This window comes from Tachypleus tridentatus, chromosome 12, assembly GCF_004210375.1.
Source record: "Tachypleus tridentatus isolate NWPU-2018 chromosome 12, ASM421037v1, whole genome shotgun sequence".
In the NCBI taxonomy this organism is placed as follows: Eukaryota; Metazoa; Arthropoda; class Merostomata; order Xiphosura; family Limulidae; genus Tachypleus; species Tachypleus tridentatus.
In genome coordinates, this window is record NC_134836.1 from 131525592 (window position 1) to 131542238 (window position 16647).

General features: G+C 31.0%; 1 protein-coding gene across 1 annotated transcript in view; it reads left to right on the top strand.

Annotated features, from left to right (window-relative positions):
• The first annotated feature begins 1798 nt into the window (after nucleotides 1-1798).
• The window catches only part of LOC143234714 (integrin alpha-4-like), a 91163-nt gene continuing 76314 nt past the window's right edge, over nucleotides 1799-16647 (top strand). Inside the window, exons 1-3 of the mRNA XM_076472274.1 lie at nucleotides 1799-2358; nucleotides 8371-8507; nucleotides 10326-10438. Coding sequence (XP_076328389.1) covers nucleotides 2126-2358; nucleotides 8371-8507; nucleotides 10326-10438 — 483 coding nt within the window. The 5' untranslated portion in view covers nucleotides 1799-2125. The remainder of the gene's footprint in view (nucleotides 2359-8370; nucleotides 8508-10325; nucleotides 10439-16647) is intronic.

A 16647-nucleotide genomic window follows, 5' to 3' on the forward strand; every position in this document is an offset into this window, starting at 1 on the left:
CTATGTCCTTGTATTAGAAGTTTTATCTAAATGTAAATTTATTTGTCATGATTGAAATGTGAAATTAATAGGTGTAGACTGTGGATGGTGAAACGTTAACCTTAGCCTAGAATTAACTGTCTTGTAACTCATACATATATGTATAAGATTGATGCATAAGTAGGTTCGTGCTTTAGATTTTAGATTGTAACGACTATTTGGCAGCAAATAAAAAAAACATAGAAAAAGTTTTTATTTAAACCTATTTTCGCTACAACTGCATGTTTTGTTATAATATTATGTTTAATGTCAGTAATACAAAGATGTTCCAACTAACAGTTTCTCTTTGACCCTACTTACTGATTAGGTATTATTTTATTACAACTTAGAGCTTTTACAGTAAGGAAAATTTGTTTCTAGAACAGATACGAACTGGTACGATCATTCTTAAGTCTACAAGTGGATCGTTTCTTAAATTATATAACGGGCCTGGCATGGCCAAGCGCGTTAAGGCGTGCAACTCGTAATCTGAGGGTCGCGGGTTCGCATCCGCGTCGCGCGAAACATGCTCGCCCTCCCAGCCGTGGGGGCGTTATAATGTGACGGTCAATCCCACTATTCGTTGGTAAAAGAATAGCCCAAGAGTTGGCGGTGGGTGGTGATGACTAGCTGCCTTCCCTCTAGTCTTACACTGCTAAATTAGGGACGGCTAGCACAGATAGCCCTCGAGTAGCTATGTGCGAAATTCCAAAAAACAAACAAACAAATTATATAACATGGCCAGGATCTGGCTCTCCAGTCTTTTCTACCCTAATGGCTCAGCTGTATGTTTGATACATAATTATACTAAAAAATTGTGTTTCGATATCCTTGATAGGCCTAGCACCGATACTCTATTATGTAGCTTTGCGCTTAGGAACAAAGAAAGACATGTTCGCTGTAGGTAAATGTGGCTATATTTTAGGCCTCTGCCGAGTAATACGGTCACGTTTCGGTTGTTTCATATTTAACCAAAGAGGGCGAATAAGTCCGACCGCAATTTGAATTATGCTGTATTCTTGGTTTCATTGGAACAATTAGTATCAGATATTGAACTTTGACTTGATTCCAAAGTCTGTGACAAAATAAACAGGAAAACAGCCAGTGTACCTTAGATAACATTTCCTAACCAGTAACGTCTAATAGCAACGGGTTTTAGTACGTCAGGTGGTTAGGAAAATTTAGGTTACCAAAACCTGGTTGAGGAACGTTTAATATTTCCAGTTGAATATCTTGAGAACCTGAACTATTACTAGGTTTAACTATTTCAGTTTTTACGTTATAAGGAACAGAAATTAAACGCTTTTGTTTATAACGCTATAAAATTCTATATTTATTTTTGTGTTGACAAGTGACGCTACAATATACCAAAATTTAGAAATTATAAACACCTTTGAGCCTTAAAATTTGACAATGTTTCTAAATAGTTCAATCTCATTCTAAGACTTGTAATCCAGAGGTCGATTCTCTGTAGTAGATATTGCAGAAATCTCAATGTGGCTTGGTTTTAAAACAAATAAACAGTTTGACCTCCTTAAAATATTCGGGATTTAATGTTAAAATACGTAGAAATCGAGTGAATTAAAAATAATTATCTTTATTTGAATAATTTTAAAAGCTTGTGTTTTTGTGTGGGCGGTGAGAGTACATATTGCATTTTGGAGATTGAGTAAAGTTTGACAGGAAATTGCGAATTTCACCGGCTACAATTGTAGAATAGATAAATATACATATTATACGCATGACAGTAACAACGTGCCACCGGACGCAACGTTATTCGTGTATTCATTCACGCTAAATGACGTTTATCATGCTCTCGTATACGTACATTTATATCAGTTTTACAGATTCTTAGAAGAACGATATATAAGTTTATCTGTTAGCAGCGTCATAATATAAAAAACTTACCTCAGAGCACAGGATAGTCCATTCTAGTTAATATAATACTTCTACTTTTTTATTTGATTTCACTGCACAGATAACTGCTATTTGTACCTCGAACATTAACAAGCTTTTCAAAATTTATGAAGCTAAACAAATAAGTTAAACTCGAGCAAACTATAAACCTGTGGAACTTGGAAGTAAACATTGCATTCTTTTATTTTTCATGGCGTTTAATGAGCAAACCTCTACATCGAGAAATACGTTTGAACGTATTTCAGTGGAATTCTCAATCAGAAATTATTGGTTGCTTGTAATTTTTATTTGTACCGTTCATAACGTACGTGGATTTAACGTTGACACTAAATATCCAGTCGTTTTTAAGAATTCAGTGTGGAACTCGGAGAACACTTACTTTGGATTTTCTGTAGCTTTTCATAGAAACGACGCCGGAAAAATGTAAGTTTTTAATTATTTGTCAGTTTATTATACAATGCTTTTCTATAAATTTTTGAACGAATAAGACTCAGACGCTATATATAGAGTAAAATAATATTTATTACAAGGTAACCGATCGTTTATCATAACCAAGTACATTTTCATTCGTTACTAATGTCACTAAGTTTTGCTCTAAGGACTACAGTACAATTCAGAAGGCTTGAACTAAATAAAAATACTTATCTAACAACCGAATTTATTATTATGATCTGAATCGAAATCCAGTATGTTCCTCTTACAACGTGGGCCCAACATGTGTGTATAGATAGTTCCTGTTTTCGAATTACACAGAGAATTGCAATATATTTCACAACAAAGTACACTATTTTTTCTGTATTTCTGTGGCCATATTATCTTGTGTCTGTTTGTTTGTAAATATTATCACTTTCAACCAGTACAAACTTCGAAAAGTTAGTGCAAAGTTTTTTCATTTTATTTTCCTATTAAAACGCTTGTTTTAATATCTAGTTCATACAGTTTCAAACTAACATGTGTCTTTATCTCCTAGAAACCGCACCCTGAGCTTTTCTCTTAAAATAATCATTTGACGATCATTTATTATAGCAGGTTACTTTCGTTTACTCCTACAAGGTCAGGTGATAAGGCACTCGACTCGTATTCTTCGAATCCCTGTTACACCCCTTTCAGCCGAGGGGGCGTTATAATGTTACGGTCAATCCCACTATTCGTTAGTAAAAGAGTAGCCCAATAGTTGGCGGTGGGTGGTGATGATTAGCTTCCTTGCCTCTAGTCTTACACTGCTAAATTAGGGATGGCTAGTGCAGATAGCTCTCGAATGGCTTTGCGCGAAATTCAAACAAACCAATACTCCTTCAAGGCATTTAACTGGTTCTATTGATTTTTGATTTAAACTTTGGTATCAGCCGAGTGGCCTTGAAGGTTAGTGTTTCGTGAAAACCTAGAGAAACTTAAAAAAAAGCATGTTAAATTCTTGATTTAATCGGGAGAGACTTGCGACACTAAAATTCGAGGTTTTATCCCCGCGATTGGCTCAACGCAGATAGTTTTTTCTGTAGCTTTGCGCTTAAAAAGAAAGACAAATACAGATTAACTGGAATCATTTTTGTAAATTAACTTTACTTTTAGTTATTTTATCAACAAATTACAGGAATAATTCTGTCTTAGATATTCACGTGATCACAGCTGCATGATTCTAGACCATGTATGGGACATTGTTTCAAGAACTTCGGAGGAACTCGTTACTTTGATTTGTTAAAATAGAGTGGATTAACGATAATCCTTTAAAACAGAGCGGATTATCGCCAATACTTTAAAGCATAATGGATCAAAGTTAAAAGAGTGTAATTTAAAAACTAAATCCCAAAAATTCGATGCATTAACGCTAATCTTTTAAAACAGCGAGGATTAACGCTAATCTTTAAATAAAAAACGTAGTGGATTAACGATAATCCTTTAAAACAGAGCGGATTATCGCCAATACTTCAAAGCATACTGGATCAAAGTTAAAACAGTGTATGTTCAAACTAAATCCCATGAACTCAGTGGATTAAAGTTAATCCTTTAAACACAGTAGATTAACATTAAATCCTTTAAACAGAGTGGATTAATACTAAATACCTCAAAACTCCAGATTAATATGAATTCTTTAAACAAGATGGATTAAAATTAGTTATGAAAATCAGTAAATTACAGTTGATAAAAATGATTAATTAAGTGTCCTTTCAAAATTCTTAAGTTTTAAACGTTAAAATTAGTTACTGGTCAATCGCTTCAGAGACACAAGAAAGTACAGAAAACTTTCATTGGTCAAGACACAATATCAACCCTGTCGAATATGAAAAATAAGGCTTGGTCTCTAAGTGGACCTACCCTCCACCCCAGACATACTGTTACGTAACTCTCTATCTCAGACGCACTGTTACGTAATCTGAGCTAATAAAAATGTTGATATCAAATTTATTTCCATCTAGTCTTAGTTGGAACGTACACTGAAAGTGATTATAACGTAACTGATCTGTGAAAAAGTTCATTTTATTTATTCCGCATGGGGCCGTATAATGAAATAACCATTTGAAACCCCAAAACATCTTCATTTATTTGATAAATCACGAGGAAACCTACAAACAGGGGCGGTGCCGGCCTCTTGCCGTTGAGAGGACTGAGGTGGGGTAGAGTGCAGCACTTGATATCTTGTGAGAACATGTATTATAGCATTTGGGAAATTAACCAAGTTTAACACTAAGCACTTTCCTTTGGGTGAGGTGACCACAACGGAAGCTAAGTGACATTTAGGATTAGCGTCAGTTCCCTAAAATTAACATTTACCAAGATACAAATAACGTATTACCAAAGTTTTGATACCTTACTGAGGTACAAACTGTTACACTTCTTACAAAATATTCACCGAAGTAATACTTTCTGAAGACTTTACTTACTACAGAAAACCAATATTTATATAATACTTTATGAATGTAGTGATTGATTTAATATTTATATAATACTTTATGAGTGTAGTGATTGATGTGTAGTATTTATATAATACTTTATGAGTGTAGTGATTGATTTGCAGTGTTTATGTAGTACTTTATGAGTGTAGTGATTGCTGTGTAGTATTTATGTAGTACTTTATGAGTGTAGTGATTGCTGTGTAGTATTTATGTAGTACTTTATGAGTGTAGTGATTGATGTGTAGTGTTTATGTAGTACTTTATGAGTGTAGTGATTGATGTGTAGTATTTATGTAGTACTTTATGAGTGTAGTGATTGATGTGTAGTATTTATGTAGTACTTTATGAGTGTAGTGATTGATGTGTAGTATTTATGTAGTACTTTATGAATGTAGTGATTGCTGTGTAGTATTTATGTAGTACTTTATGAGTGTAGTGATTGCTGTGTAGTATTTATGTAGTACTTTATGAGTGTAGTGATTGCTGTGTAGTATTTATGTAGTACTTTATGAGTGTAGTGATTGCTGTGTAGTATTTATGTAGTACTTTATGAGTGTAATGATTGATGTGTAGTATTTATGTAGTACTTTATGAGTGTAGTGATTGATGTGTAGTGTTTATGTAGTACTTTATGAGTGTAGTGATTGATTTAATATTTATATAATACTTTATGAATGTAGTGATTGATTTAATATTTATATAATACTTTATGAATGTAGTGATTGATTTGTAGTATTTTAATAATACTTTATGAATGTAGTGATTGATTTAATATTTATATAATACTTTATGAATGTAGTGATTGATTTAATATTTATATAATACTTTATGAATGTAGTGATTGATTTAATATTTATATAATACTTTATGAATGTAGTGATTGATTTAATATTTATATAATACTTTATGAATGTAGTGATTGATTTGTAGTATTTATATAATACTTTATGAGTGTAGTGATTGATTTAATATTTATATAATACTTTATGAGTGTAGTGATTGATTTAATATTTATATAATACTTTATGAATGTAGTGATTGATTTGTAGTATTTATATAATACTTTATGAGTGTAGTGATTGATGTGTAGTATTTATGTAGTACTTTATGAATGTAGTGATTGATTTGTAGTATTTATGTAGTACTTTATGAGTGTAGTGATTGATGTGTAGTGTTTATGTAGTACTTTATGAGTGTAGTGATTGATGTGTAGTATTTATGTAGTACTTTATGAGTGTAGTGATTGATGTGTAGTATTTATGTAGTACTTTATGAGTGTAGTTATTGATTTGTAGTATTTATGTAGTAGCACTTTATGAGTGTAGTGATTGATGTGTAGTGTTTATGTAGTACTTTATGAGTGTAGTGATTGATGTGTAGTATTTATGTAGTACTTTATGAGTGTAGTGATTGATGTGTAGTATTTATGTAGTACTTTATGAGTGTAGTGATTGATGTGTAATATTTATATAGTACTTTATGAGTGTAGTGATTGATGTGTAGTATTTATGTAGTACTTTATGAGTGTAGTGATTGATGTGTAGTATTTATGTAGTACTTTATGAGTGTAGTGATTGATGTGTAGTATTTATGTAGTACTTTATGAGTGTAGTGATTGATGTGTAGTATTTATGTAGTACATTATGAGTGTAGTGATTGATGTGTAGTATTTATGTAGTACTTTATGACTGTAGTGATTGATGTGTAGTATTTATGTAGTACTTTATGAGTGTAGTGATTGATGTGTAGTATTTATGTAGTACTTTATGACCTGTAGTGATTAATGTGTAGTATTTATGTAGTACATTATGAGTGTAGTGATTGATGTGTAGTATTTATGTAGTACTTTATGACTGTAGTGATTGATGTGTAGTATTTATGTAGTACTTTATGAGTGTAGTGATTGATGTGTAGTATTTATGTAGTACTTTATGAGTGTAGTGATTGATGTGTAGTATTTATGTAGTACTTTATGAGTGTAGTGATTGATGTGTAGTATTTATGTAGTACTTTATGACTGTAGTGATTGATGTGTAGTATTTATGTAGTACATTATGAGTGTAGTGATTGATGTGTAGTATTTATGTAGTACTTTATGACTGTAGTGATTGATGTGTAGTATTATATGTAGTACTTTATGAGTGTAGTGATTGATGTGTAGTATTTATGTAGTACTTTATGAGTGTAGTGATTGATGTGTAGTATTTATGTAGTACATTATGAGTGTAGTGATTGATGTGTAGTATTTATGTAGTACATAGCACATGATGAGTGTGTAGTGATTGATGATGTAGTATTTATGTAGTACTTTATGACTGTAGTGATTGATGTGTAGTATTTATGTAGTACTTTATGAGTGTAGTGATTGATGTGTAGTATTTATGTAGTACTTTATGAGTGTAGTGATTGATGTGTAGTATTTATGTAGTACTTTATGACTGTAGTGATTGATGTGTAGTATTTATGTAGTAACTTTATGACTTTATGACTGTAGTGATTGATGTGTAGTATTTATGTAGTACTTTATGAGTGTAGTGATCGATGTGTAGTATTTATGTAGTACTTTATGAGTGTAGTGATTGATTTGTAGTATTTATGTAGTACTTTATGAGTGTAGTGATTGATGTGTAGTATTTATGTAGTACTTTATGAGTGTAGTGATTGATGTGTAGTATTTATGTAGTACTTTATGAGTGTAGTGATTGATGTGTAGTATTTATGTAGTACTTTATGAGTGTAGTGATTGATGTGTAGTGTTTATGTAGTACTTTATGAGTGTAGTGATTGATGTGTAGTGTTTATGTAGTACTTTATGAGTGTAGTGATTGATGTGTAGTATTTATGTAGTACTTTATGACTGTAGTGATCGATGTGTAGTATTTATGTAGTACTTTATGAGTGTAGTGATCGATGTGTAGTATTTATGTAGTACTTTATGAGTGTAGTGATTGATGTGTAGTATTTATGTAGTACTTTATGACTGTAGTGATTGATGTGTAGTATTTATGTAGTACTTTATGACTGTAGTGATTGATGTGTAGTATTTATGTAGTACTTTATGACTGTAGTGATTGATGTGTAGTATTTATGTAGTACTTTATGAGTGTAGTGAATTATTTGTTTATTTTATCCACATATTTGAGTTACGTTAACAGTTACGTTAATTCTAATCAATATTTATTATTATTGGTTGTTATCACGGGTCAAGACACACAAAGCATTGTCTGTGCCACGGGTATATGAACTTAATTTCTCGCGGCATAAGTCCGCAGATATACCACTATGTCACTATATGACGGGCTTGTTTGGTATTAAATAATACACTGATGCTTTCAATTCTTTCTTGAAGGGAGGGGGGCATTTCAATATAAAGTATTTGATTTTGCTTGTTTCGAATATCGTCTTGATACTTTAATTGAATGGTTGGTTTTTATTTTCATTCTTATAATGTACACAAGTCAATGAAGTTAAATAAGTATTTTTTTTTCCAAAGTAAACCCCCTGTTCTACCTACTTGTTTAAACGTTATCATGTTTTTCTTTAGTATTTTGGTGACGGCCCCTAAAGCTAATGGCTCTGCTTTCGGATCTGATGTTGTCGAACCTGGAATTTTGTACAAATGTATTTTTGTAGAAGGGGAATCCACAACCACCTGTAACGAAGTTGAAATCGATACCACAGGTAACATATTACTTTGATCTGGTTCCAGGTTTCACCATATGAGTATCAAAGTATCTGTTGATACTCTGTTAATGTGTATGTGTGTGTTTTTCGTATAACAAAAACACATCGTGCTATTTGCTATGTCCACCGAAGTGAATCGAACCTTTGATTTTAGCGCTGTAAGTCCAAAGACATGACGCTGTCTCACCGGGGAACTACTTTGTTAATTACGAAAGAAATACATAAAAAAAATAGATAAGAGAAACAAAAGGAAAGAAAAATATATAAAAAATACTTGAGTGTTGTTCTGACCGTTGTATGAAATAAAAACAAAGTAACACGTAAGTAAAAATATATAACAAAAACTATGGATACTAATAACGAGCTAACAAAAAACAGAATAAATACTTGTTACATTAATGAAAGGAAGATCCCTTGTAAAAACAAAGCTTCTCTACAACATATGATAGCCTATTCCACAGTTTTATATTCTGATATAGGTTTAACATTTAAATCGATCGTGTGAGATGCGTGTTTTTATTATCTCAGTCTTTATAGTTAGGAACGTACGAGGGACACCATGAGTATCTTACAGTTTTGCACTAAAATGGAACATACTTATTTACTCGGATATTTGGTTGTGAGGGCGTTAGTAACGCTTCGACTTTTCTCGATACATTGACAGAAGTGCCTTAACGATGGCAGTTATAAAGACCACAATAAACATCTTGTGCTTAGAAACGTCTAAAAAACAGGTTTAAAGTCACTGATAGGTTAAGAAGTTTTGAGTGATTATTGGAAGATTCTGAGAATTTGACCCTTTATTTACATTTGTTTTCGTGCCATCTAGATATATTATGGATTAATAATACTAAACTGGAATAAAATTACGTTTCCACCCTGAATTATTAAAACATTCAAGGTCCTAGTGTCAAGATAAAAATTCACTTAGTTACCTCTCGTGGAGATTTACACAGTTGCTAATTTAGTTCATTGGTTTTGATAATTTATTTATTTATTTTAACTTCTGTTTTTAAAAAGCGTCGTTTGAAACTTTTAAGTTGTGACACGTTATTGATGAAGTACACAAAATTCTATTACAAGTCGTTCACGAGCTAAAAGTGTGCCGTTTCAAACGTTTATTTACGTTTGAGGCATATCAAACTATAATAGAAGGCGAAGGTTTTCTCAGTAACCCTGAGTGATGGATGACCTTATATGGCTGAATATTCTAACACATACATTGTCGAACAAACTGATATTTAGATCTGTATGAATTTTTATGTCACCTTCTGTTTATATAAAAATGACGTCTTCCATCAAGATACAGCCAATCCCACTAATAGTTGGTAAAGTGTAGTTAAAGAGTCGGCAGTGGGTGGTGATAAATAGTTGCCTTTCCTCTAGTGTTAGGGACAGCTAACGCAGATAACCCTCGTGTAGCTTTGCACAAAATTAAAAAAACGAACAATTTTTATTAACCCTTCATTCTGTTGTACAGATATTTTTATAAACCCTTCGTCTTATTGTATAGATATTTTAATAAACCCTTCGTTCTATTGTACAGATACTTTAATAAACCCTTCCTCCTATTGTGCAAATATGTTTATAAACCCTTCGTCCTATTGTACAGATATTTTAATAAATCCTTCCTCCTATTGTGCAAATATTTTTATAAACCCTTCTCCGTATTATTGTGCAGTATTTCTATAAACCCTTCTACGTATTATTGTGCAGTATTTCTTTAAACCCTTCTACGTACTATTGTACAAATATTATTATAAACCCTTCTTCGTACTGTTGTGCAGTATTTGTATAAACCCTTCTATTGTACAGGTAATGAGAACGAAGTGAAAGAGAGCGACTTTGTCCGTTATAAAGATTTGAAAAACAAAATGTGGTTCGGTGTTTCAATGGACGTGCAACATAATGGACAGAACAATGTTGTGGTAAGTAAGGGAGGTTCGTCTTCAAGTAGACAATCCTTATAATGGTAGAATCAAATTTTGAAAGTTATGTAAACAATTCGCCCCAACGATGCAGTTTCAACTAGAAATAAGTTTCATGAATTCATTTATGAAATAGAAGAATCCGCCGATTTTCTTTGTTAAATCAAGTCTTATGTAATGTGGTTTATTTCGTTTACAAAGTAATATATATCATGTACGGTTTAACTTATTATTTCTAGTTTGATTACAATCGTTCTGGTTTTCCACTGTTTCAAGTGAAGTTGGTGTTTGCAGGTGACGCATCAATGTGGCAACTGGTTTTCTTTGTTTGTTTTTAAGCCCAAAGCTACACACAATGGGTTACCTGTGCTGTGCCCACGAACAAGCCCATAATCCCTATTCTCATTTTAAAAAATGATATTAAACTAGTGAATTGACTTGGTAATAGTCTTTCAGAGGCTCAACGGTAAGTCTGAAGGTTGACGAAACCAAAACCCAGATTTCAATACTTGTGATGAGCACAGCGCAAACAACCCTTTGGATGGCTTTGTGCTCAATCAGATGCAAAGCAGAAAAACTTAGCAATATTGCTAAATATAATTTTTAATTTAGAACTATTTTTGCAGTGTGTTAAGATTGCTCGCTAATAATATACTTTATCCTTACTAACTATAATTATATATTTTGATATTTTTTTATATTTTGGTTTGATTTTAAATGTATTTAATGTCACAACTTCTATTTCTGAATTTAATGTCACAACTTCTATTTCCGAATTTAATGTCACAACTTCTATTTCTGAATTTAATGTCACAACTTCTATTTCCGAATTTAATGTCACAACTTCTATTTCCGAATTTAATGTCACAACTTCTATTTCCGAAGTTAATGTCACAACTTCTATTTTCGAATTTAATGTCACAACTTCTATTTCCGAAGTTAATGTCACAACTTCTATTTTCGAATTTAGTGTCACAACTTCTATTTTCGAATTTAATGTCACAACTTCTATTTCCGAAGTTAATGTCACAACTTCTATTTTCGAATTTAATGTCACAACTTCTATTTCCGAAGTTAATGTCACAACTTCTATTTCCGAAGTTAATGTCACAACTTCTATTTCTGAATTTAATGTCACAACTTCTATTTCTGAATTTAGTGTCACAACTTCTATTTCCGAATTTAATGTCACAACTTCTATTTCCGAATTTAATGTCACAACTTCTATTTTCGAATTTAATGTCACAACTTCTATTTCCGAATTTAATGTCACAACTTCTATTTCCGAATTTAATGTCACAACTTCTATTTCCGAATTTAATGTCACAACTTCTATTTCCGAATTTAATGTCACAACTTCTATTTTCGAATTTAAAGTCACAACTTCTATTTCCGAAGTTAATGTCACAACTTCTATTTCTGAATTTAATGTCACAACTTCTATTTCTGAATTTAATGTCATAACTTCTATTTCCGAATTTAATGTCACAACTTCTATTTCCGAATTTAATGTCACAACTTCTATTTTCGAATTTAATGTCACAACTTCTATTTCCGAATTTAATGTCACAACTTCTATTTCCGAATTTAATGTCACAACTTCTATTTCCGAATTTAATGTCACAACTTCTATTTCCGAATTTAATGTCACAACTTCTATTTCTGAATTTAATGTCACAACTTCTATTTCCGAATTTAATGTCACAACTTCTATTTCTGAATTTAATGTCACAACTTCTATTTCCGAATTTAATGTCACAACTTCTATTTCCGAAGTTAATGTCACAACTTCTATTTCTGAATTTAATGTCACAACTTCTATTTCCGAATTTAATGTCACAACTTCTATTTTCGAATTTAATGTCACAACTTCTATTTTCGAATTTAATGTCACAACTTCTATTTCCGAATTTAATGTCACAACTTCTATTTCGAATTTAATGTCACAACTTCTATTTCCGAATTTAATGTCACAACTTCTATTTTCGAATTTAAAGTCACAACTTCTATTTCCGAAGTTAATGTCACAACTTCTATTTCTGAATTTAATGTCACAACTTCTATTTCTGAATTTAATGTCATAACTTCTATTTCCGAATTTAATGTCACAACTTCTATTTCCGAATTTAATGTCACAACTTCTATTTTCGAATTTAATGTCACAACTTCTATTTCCGAATTTAATGTCACAACTTCTATTTCCGAATTTAATGTCACAACTTCTATTTCCGAATTTAATGTCACAACTTCTATTTCCGAATTTAATGTCACAACTTCTATTTTCGAATTTAAAGTCACAACTTCTATTTCCGAAGTTAATGTCACAACTTCTGTTTCTGAATTTAATGTCACAACTTCTATTTCCGAATTTAATGTCACAACTTCTATTTCTGAATTTAATGTCACAACTTCTATTTCTAAATTTAATGTCACAACTTCTATTTCCGAATTTAATGTCTCAACTTCTGTTTCTGAATTTAATGTCACAACTTCTATTTCTGAATTTAATGTCACAACGTCTGCTTCTGAATTTAATGTCACAACTTCTATTTCTGAATTTAATGTCACAACTTCTATTTCTGAATTTAATGTCATAACTTCTATTTCCGAATTTAATGTCACAACTTCTATTTCCGAATTTAATGTCACAACTTCTATTTCCGAATTTAATGTCACAACTTCTATTTCTGAATTTAATGTCACAACTTCTGTTTCTGAATTTAATGTCACAACTTCTGTTTCTGAATTTAATGTCACAACTTCTATTTCCGAATTTAATGTCTCAACTTCTGTTTCTGAATTTAATGTCACAACTTCTATTTTCGAATTTAATGTCACAACTTCTATTTCCGAATTTAATGTCACAACTTCTATTTCCGAATTTAATGTCACAACTTCTATTTCCGAAGTTAATGTCACAACTTCTATTTCAGAATTTAATGTCACAACTTCTATTTCCGAATTTAATGTCACAACTTCTATTTTCGAATTTAATGTCACAACTTCTATTTCCGAATTTAATGTCACAACTTCTATTTCCGAATTTAATGTCACAACTTCTATTTCCGAATTTAATGTCACAACTTCTATTTCCGAATTTAATGTCACAACTTCTATTTTCGAATTTAAAGTCACAACTTCTATTTCCGAAGTTAATGTCACAACTTCTATTTCTGAATTTAATGTCACAACTTCTATTTCTGAATTTAATGTCAGAACTTCTATTTCCGAATTTAATGTCACAACTTCTATTTCCGAATTTAATGTCACAACTTCTATTTTCGAATTTAATGTCACAACTTCTATTTCCGAATTTAATGTCACAACTTCTATTTCCGAATTTAATGTCACAACTTCTATTTCCGAATTTAATGTCACAACTTCTATTTTCGAATTTAAAGTCACAACTTCTATTTCCGAAGTTAATGTCACAACTTCTATTTCTGAATTTAATGTCACAACTTCTATTTCCGAATTTAATGTCACAACTTCTATTTCTGAATTTAATGTCACAACTTCTATTTCTGAATTTAATGTCACAACTTCTGTTTCTGAATTTAATGTCACAACTTCTATTTCCGAATTTAATGTCTCAACTTCTGTTTCTGAATTTAATGTCACAACTTCTATTTCCGAATTTAATGTCACAACTTCTATTTCTGAATTTAATGTCACAACTTCTATTTCTGAATTTAATGTCACAACTTCTATTTCTGAATTTAATGTCACAACTTCTATTTCCGAATTTAATGTCACAACTTCTATTTCTGAATTTAATGTCACAACTTCTGTTTCTGAATTTAATGTCACAACTTCTGTTTCTGAATTTAATGTCACAACTTCTATTTCCGAATTTAATGTCACAACTTCTGTTTCTGAATTTAATGTCACAACTTCTATTTCTGAATTTAATGTCACAACTTCTGTTTCTGAATTTAATGTCACAACTTCTGTTTTCGAATTTAATGTCACAACTTCTATTTCTGAATTTAATGTCACAACTTCTGTTTCTGAATTTAATGTCACAACTTCTGTTTCCGAATTTAATGTCACAACTTCTATTTCTGAATTTAATGTCACAACTTCTATTTCTGAATTTAATGTCACAACTTCTATTTCTGAATTTAATGTCACAACTTCTATTTCTGAATTTAATGTCTCAACTTCTGCTTCTGAATTTAATGTCACAACTTCTATTTCTGAATTTAATGTCACAACTTCTATTTCTGAATTTAATGTCATAACTTCTATTTCCGAATTTAATGTCACAACTTCTATTTCCGAATTTAATGTCACAACTTCTATTTCCGAATTTAATGTCACAACTTCTATTTTCGAATTTAATGTCACAACTTCTATTTCCGAATTTAATGTCACAACTTCTATTTCCGAATTTAATGTCACAACTTCTATTTCTGAATTTAATGTCACAACTTCTGTTTCTGAATTTAATGTCACAACTTCTATTTCCGAATTTAATGTCTCAACTTCTGTTTCTGAATTTAATGTCACAACTTCTATTTTCGAATTTAATGTCACAACTTCTATTTCCGAATTTAATGTCACAACTTCTATTTCCGAATTTAATGTCACAACTTCTATTTCCGAAGTTAATGTCACAACTTCTATTTCTGAATTTAATGTCACAACTTCTATTTCCGAATTTAATGTCACAACTTCTATTTTCGAATTTAATGTCACAACTTCTATTTCCGAATTTAATGTCACAACTTCTATTTCCGAATTTAATGTCACAACTTCTATTTCCGAATTTAATGTCACAACTTCTATTTCCGAATTTAATGTCACAACTTCTATTTTCGAATTTAAAGTCACAACTTCTATTTCCGAAGTTAATGTCACAACTTCTATTTCTGAATTTAATGTCACAACTTCTATTTCTGAATTTAATGTCATAACTTCTATTTCCGAATTTAATGTCACAACTTCTATTTCCGAATTTAATGTCACAACTTCTATTTTCGAATTTAATGTCACAACTTCTATTTCCGAATTTAATGTCACAACTTCTATTTCCGAATTTAATGTCACAACTTCTATTTCCGAATTTAATGTCACAACTTCTATTTTCGAATTTAAAGTCACAACTTCTATTTCCGAAGTTAATGTCACAACTTCTATTTCTGAATTTAATGTCACAACTTCTATTTCCGAATTTAATGTCACAACTTCTATTTCTGAATTTAATGTCACAACTTCTGTTTCTGAATTTAATGTCACAACTTCTATTTCCGAATTTAATGTCTCAACTTCTGTTTCTGAATTTAATGTCACAACTTCTATTTCCGAATTTAATGTCACAACTTCTATTTCTGAATTTAATGTCACAACTTCTATTTCTGAATTTAATGTCACAACTTCTATTTCCGAATTTAATGTCACAACTTCTATTTCCGAATTTAATGTCACAACTTCTATTTCTGAATTTAATGTCACAACTTCTGTTTCTGAATTTAATGTCACAACTTCTATTTCCGAATTTAATGTCACAACTTCTGTTTCTGAATTTAATGTCACAACTTCTATTTCTGAATTTAATGTCACAACTTCTGTTTCTGAATTTAATGTCACAACTTCTGTTTTCGAATTTAATGTCACAACTTCTATTTCTGAATTTAATGTCACAACTTCTATTTCCGAATTTAATGTCACAACTTCTGTTTCTGAATTTAATGTCACAACTTCTATTTCCGAATTTAATGTCACAACTTCTATTTCTGAATTTAATGTCACAACTTCTATTTCTGAATTTAATGTCACAACTTCTATTTCTGAATTTAATGTCTCAACTTCTGCTTCTGAATTTAATGTCACAACTTCTATTTCTGAATTTAATGTCACAACTTCTATTTCTGAATTTAATGTCATAACTTCTATTTCCGAATTTAATGTCACAACTTCTATTTCCGAATTTAATGTCACAACTTCTATTTCCGAATTTAATGTCACAACTTCTATTTTCGAATTTAATGTCACAACTTCTATTTCCGAATTTAATGTCACAACTTCTATTTCCGAATTTAATGTCACAACTTCTATTTCCGAATTTAATGTCACAACTTCTATTTCCGAATTTAATGTCACAACTTCTATTTCCGAATTTAATGTCACAACTTCTATTTCCGAATTTAATGTCACAACTTCTATTTCCGAATTTAATGTCACAACTTCTATTTCCGAATTTAATG